Consider the following 6,292-nt stretch of genomic DNA (forward strand, 5'->3'; position numbering starts at 1 on the left):
TGGGTACAGTATGCCAACCAGACCATAACCCGCTTTGGTGAGTGCTGCCAGCTGTTGTTTGCCAAGTATTCAAAGCGGAATCATGCAAAACCAGCTGAAAAAAGAGCATTACCCAAATGTATAATCGTAATGGTTCTTGTGTCTTATATGCAATGTGTGCATGACCCACAAACACTATGCAAATGTTTATATAGACTGGTGTCTATTAATTGAGTAGCATTTAGATAACTGGTCAGTATTTCAATTTCAACCAAAAAATAGATATCAACCAAAACAATACATATTTTAATGATTTCTGGTTGTGATCTGGTTATAAGAAGTCCCGACCAGATTTCAACCAGTAAAATACGTCTTTATCACGTTTTATGCCCACTGGGTTACTAGGAGCACTGAGACTGTCACGATTACAGTTTTTTAAAAAGCAACAGGTAGGCCTATCTGCCTTAAAAGTGGCTCCGAAAAAGTGGCTCTGAATATCTGGACGCCATGTCTTGACCTGCGGTTTTAGGACACGGCACATTCACAACTCTACCTCTGTCACACTGAGCGCGCGCAACCTGACACAATTCGATCTGGCTCAGTAATTTTGATGTGTTATAAACTGGAAACGCACAAAGTGCATTGAGGTTATCACCAATCGTGTTATCACAGATTAATCTTGCGCGCTGTCCCTGGGTTCCATTCGTCGAATATTGAAAATGAGAAATCCTGGTATTTTGGCGGAGCTCCACCAACCTGTCTGCGCGTGACGTAGGGAGGGGACTACTTAAAGGCGGATTAATGCTGGCAAGACATTAAATCCAACCACCCTCCATCCAGACACAGTGCGCGACCCATCAACCTGATCTGAAGATCGAAAATAGGAGGGCTTATAGTAATCAGCCCTTCAGCCCCACAAGACAACGAGAAAGTGTGGCAGCGTCATACCAGCGCTTGGGCAGAAGCACAGACCAATATTGCACAGCGCTGGAGAGAGGAGGGCGGGACAGCTGCGGGCTTGTGATCAATGCATTTGCCAGATAACCTCGGAGCCTCTGGAGAGTGATAACGACCAAAAACCCGGGGAAATATTTTCCACATATTCGGCAGAGGTTCGTACAGAGTGCCGTGGGCTCTCGCCTCCTCCGGATGAACAATAATGGGGGAATGGACCATACTAGAGAGGCTCCTGGAGGCTGCTGTCCAGCAGCACTCTACTATGATAGGAAGGTAAGAGCAAAATGTCAACTGGATTTGCAATAACTAGGTATGCATGTTTTAATGGCTGTTGTTGGGGCTAGATAGGTGGCTGTGCCATGCACTAACTGAGAAGCAGAGACTGGGCGCTATTGCCTGTTACGCTTACTTTACCAAACAAACGCTTGCAAAACATTTCAAAACACAATACAGATGAATATCAATGAGTAAATACTTCAGAGTACACAGAAATATATAACAATGGCGCACTGACATAAATTATAAAAGCATAATACACATAGCATCCGGACCAACCCCCGTGCTAAGAGCGAGCAGATCGTGATCCCAGCAAAGAGCGTTCGTTTCAGCACTGGACAGCTCCCAAACACGCGCCTGTTTAGAGACTCTGTACTCAATCTCCAGCCATTTTCACAGAATTAACATAATTTACTGACTCTATACTCATACATTGTTTGTTTGTTTGTTTTTAGGATCCTACTAACTGTGGTGGTGATCTTCCGGATTCTAATCGTAGCAATAGTTGGAGAGACAGTATATGATGACGAGCAAACCATGTTTGTTTGTAATACCTTACAACCAGGCTGCAACCAGGCTTGCTACGACAAGGCATTCCCAATTTCACACATTAGATTTTGGGTTTTCCAGATCATAATGGTTTGCACCCCGAGTCTTTGTTTTATCACATACTCGGTGCATCAGTCGGCGAAACAGAAGGAGCGACGGTACTCCACCGTCTTTCTGACACTGGATAAGGATCAAGATTCAATGAAACGAGACGACAGCAAAAAGATTAAAAACACCATTGTGAATGGAGTACTTCAGAACACAGAGAACTCCACCAAAGAAGCCGAACCCGACTGTTTGGAAGTCAAAGATATCCCCAATTCAGCCATGAGAACTACTGGAAAGTCTAAAAAGAGTCGACAAGAGGGTATCTCGAGATTTTACATAATTCAAGTGGTTTTCAGAAACGCGCTGGAAATAGGGTTTTTAGTGGGTCAATATTTCTTGTACGGATTCAATGTCCCATCGGTGTACGAGTGTGATCGTTACCCCTGCATAAAAGATGTAGAGTGTTATGTTTCCAGACCAACAGAGAAGACCGTGTTTCTAGTCTTCATGTTCGCGGTCAGTGGGTTTTGTGTGTTGCTGAATCTGGCAGAACTCAATCATTTGGGGTGGAAGAAAATCAAAACGGCAGTGCGAGGAGTTCAGGCGAGGCGGAAGTCCATTTATGAAATCAGAAATAAGGACTTGCCTAGAATGAGTGTGCCTAATTTCGGTCGCACTCAATCCAGTGACTCTGCTTATGTGTAGCACATGGAGAGAGTTCCCGATGGGACAATGTGCGATGTGTAAAGATTGAACCAAGATGAGCACTGGATGATGACAGCTCCCAACGCCACATCCGTTTCATGACTTAAAAGCGTGGGCCGATTTTTTATTTGTTTATCTTTTAAGGACTCCAATGGCAAGCGTGGATTACACGTTTGTTAATTTATTTATTACATTGCACTGATGCAACTTTTTAGTAACGTTTATACTATGTAAAGCGCTAAATAGAGATCATGTCGACGTGTTCACGCATTTACTCTTTGTGGGCTGATCTACTGTACTTGAAGAGAGTAGGGTATATTAAAATTGCACTAAGAGGTGAACACCCGGGAGCCAAACCTAACCCGATGCGTGACAGTGTTTAAAAATAATAATTCAACCGATTGTTGACACCGATCTATTTAAGCGATACAATACACCGGCTGACTATATTTTGGAGGGGAAATATTCTCCAGATTTATATAGGCATATGCCTAAATATATAAATATATTTTGACTATGGATCGACCTAGTTGAAATACATTAGCATCATTCATATTTTTGTTGCCTGTGTTCGCACCACTGACCTTAACGTATGTAATCATTCCATTGCTATATAGCTGACTTGCAAAACAGTATCTGGTGGATTTGCTGCAAACGCTAACGTCTGTGACTTCCTTAATTTATAATACACCAAAGCGCCCACTGCTTTCATTTGTGAAAAGTGTTTTCTTGCTTTCGTGTAATTAAGTGCCATACTTGTACATAGACATATATATATATATGTATACATAGAAATAAAGAAATATATAATATTATTCATCATGAAAGCTAATTCCCTGCTTGAATTATGCTAAACGCCGCCCTATTTTTTGCTTTAACTTGTGATTTAAATGGATATATTACATTTGTCTCTAGCTCCCTTTCTATTTGGCAAATGACTGGGAAATGAATAAAGTGCTAGTCTTTTTTATATACTGGAAGAAAATGTTTCTCCACAATCATAATTGATCTCAACTCAAATAGCACAAATTGACCTTTTTAACAAACTAAGGATGGGCAATAAGTATCTGCTCAGGTGCTAGGGTTTTTTCACAGAATGGTTTTCAATGTAACCAAAATGAACCAGAAAAAAAACACCCTTTTCTGTCGAAAAATAAAAGTGGGATTCATGTACACCAGAAATGTGTGAGGTGCAATACTTTTCTGTCTGAAAGCTGAACTGGAATGTTAGAAGGATCCTATAGCTGCCCTGTCTAACCATGGCTTGGTTCAGTGAAAATGGCAATGTTTGCCACACACACAAGCCTATGTCGTTCCATCCCATGAGAAAACCCCTATGAGCTCTTCCTTTGATGTTGTCAGTGTCTGTTAACATGTGGGTGTGCTGTAATGCATTTCAATAGGGATGATGCTTCCATGACAAACATCAATACTGCATGTCCCATAACATTGACCAGACGCAGCCGTAATGTGAAATGCATTCTAACATTCATGTACTGTCCCTTCCCAGTCATAGCTGACCTGACCATGACTGTTCACATGGCTGCTATACTGTTACTGACTTTGTGACCTTGACCAGGAAGCTATTGGACAGACACACCGTACAGAACAGGGATGATTAAAACCTGATCTTCATTGATAGAGGACTTTTTTTGTCCACCCCTTCTTCCCTCTTTTCAAGGAAGTGAGCAAAGGAGCGGCTCTGGCTGAAGGGAAGGTCGTGTGAGCCTCATGAAGGTCACCAAGAAAAAGAGAAAGAGAAAAAAGGGAAAGTGCTGAACTGTACGCCCACACTCCAGAGAGAGAGAGGGAGGGGGGAGAGAAACAGAGAGAGAGAGGAGGATTCCAGGCTGACCATCCAGGATGATCTGAGGGATGGTAGGATGCAAGACTCTGCCTCTGCCAGGATGACTTGGCAAAGCCCAGAGAAATCGAAGAGTAGCGCACAATGACACATCCATCTCAAACTCAGCAGGGACGTGAAAATTGTCTGTAACTCAAGAAAAGTGCAGTTTACCTACTTGGCCTCTCTCCTCTCTATTTCTCTCTCTATTTGTCTCTCCCTTCCCTATCTCTGAAAATGTTTACTGACCAAATGACTGTACAGGCCATCCTGTCCAATTCCACACAGTTGTTTTCAACGCTTGTAAATCTCTTGGGTTTTCTTTCATTGAGAATTCCCAGTTATTATACAAGGCTGTTGTGTAAGGGATCCTACAAACAAAGACTATATTTTCACTGTATATTACTGTATATTTACTGTACATTTACTAAAGAGCCACTTGCTCTGATGCTGTGCTTGTGGTTTCCCTGCAATATTCATCCTGGTAATTTCACGGCTGCTTCTAAAATGCCCAAATTATTGGGTTATGTATGAATGCAATTATGCATGCTGTGTTGCATTTTCCATGTGAGCGTTGGGAGGCTTGGTTTAATATTACGTTGTACCTGTGCTGCTCTTTATTTCCTCTGTGCTCAGCTCGCTAGAGACAGGCTAAAAAGGAAGAGGGCTTCTGACCAGAGAGATAGCTGGAGATAGCGACAGATGTAAGCGACTCTCCCAGTTCTATGCCATTTATCTTGTGCTCGCTTCAGCCCCCACTCTTGACAACAGTAGATACATCTGAGCAAGGACTGCAGCTATTTCAAGGATCCAGGACAAATGCTCAGGAAAACCAGACATTTCAGCTGATTGCAGGTGCTTAAATATACAGGGAGGGAATTTTAGGGGACCATTTTAGCCCTTAATCTCTCAGTCTTTGTCTAGAGAAACACCTCTGAATTAAAGAGAATCATCTCCCTGAGACTGTTATGGTCCGGGAGAGAGGAGAGGTGGTCAGTGCCCTGTCCTCATAAAATATCAAGCTCATTTTATTACCATCCATTCCTGCGTCAGTGTAATTTCATCCTTCCTGTTCAACACTTTAATAAGGCTTTGCCGGTAAAAAAAATGCACTGGTTACCATAAAATAATCAATACTCTTTTTCTCAACAACAAACCAAACCAAGCCTCCAACCCTTGACGTTTTTTATTTAATGCGCTGGTTCCGTATATATGTACTGTAAAGCGGAATGACTTTGAAAGACATACTGTGAATTAAATCCATTTTCTCACCAAGAGGAGAATATATTTGCTAAGGGTGTGCTGTCATTTTGTTCTCTTATGTCCCGACTCTCCTTGTTATCCTTCTTTCCTCTACAGGAGAAGTTCATCTTTAAGACAGCCATGTAGAAAAAACTCAGAGCTGGTTCTTTTTCAAATGCTGAGTCTTAATTTTCTCTACTTGCTGTCTAGAAATATGAAGTCATGTGCTACATCCAAAGAGGTTTTTTATGTGGAAGAAGATCCAAACAACATCAACGTTGTATGACACGGGCTCACAACTGAAATTCTGCAGAAGCACTCTTACACCTTATCATCAGCACAGCTGTAAATTCTTCTAGATACTATACAAGTGGGAAAGACAAATAAATACGACATGAATATTGTGTGTGCATATGTCTTGCACATTTGAAAGGGTGAGAGGGTCACCTTGGGAGACGGTCCAAGACCATCACATTTAATTATAAGGAATTATATTTCAGTCAATTCATTAATTACTGTTGCTTATAATTGACCAATGTATTCATGCATTATGCATTAATAAGCCTAATACTAAAGAAATCATTCCTCCTTGACCCTGGTTTAATCCAATGACAGTTCAGTTCCAGGTCATAGACCGTTGGCAAGACCACTGGGAGACAGACGGTGGTTTACGAAGTGGGATACCAGCAGTGT

At 41.8% G+C, this 6,292-nt stretch overlaps 1 protein-coding gene across 1 annotated transcript; it reads left to right on the top strand.

The window, feature by feature from the left end:
- Positions 1 to 810: 810 nt before the first annotated feature.
- On the top strand, positions 811 to 5,644 carry LOC112261626 (gap junction delta-2 protein). The gene is made up of 2 exons (XM_024437098.2): positions 811 to 1,209; positions 1,668 to 5,644. Exons 1-2 carry the CDS (start codon positions 1,139 to 1,141, stop codon positions 2,512 to 2,514), a joined length of 918 nt encoding a protein of 305 aa, XP_024292866.1. The 5' UTR covers positions 811 to 1,138; the 3' UTR covers positions 2,515 to 5,644.
- The last annotated feature ends 648 nt before the right edge of the window (positions 5,645 to 6,292 follow it).

Source organism: Oncorhynchus tshawytscha, linkage group LG11 (genome assembly GCF_018296145.1).
Source record: "Oncorhynchus tshawytscha isolate Ot180627B linkage group LG11, Otsh_v2.0, whole genome shotgun sequence".
NCBI lineage: Eukaryota > Metazoa > Chordata > Actinopteri > Salmoniformes > Salmonidae > Oncorhynchus > Oncorhynchus tshawytscha.

Bases quoted from the DNA above. Each gene is read 5' to 3' on its own strand.
- LOC112261626 (XM_024437098.2), top strand. From the start codon at position 1,139: ATGGGGGAATGGACCATACTAGAGAGGCTCCTGGAGGCTGCTGTCCAG. The intron at 1,210-1,667 runs GTAAGAGCAAAA...GTTTGTTTTTAG, and splicing joins CACTCTACTATGATAGGAAG to GATCCTACTAACTGTGGTGG.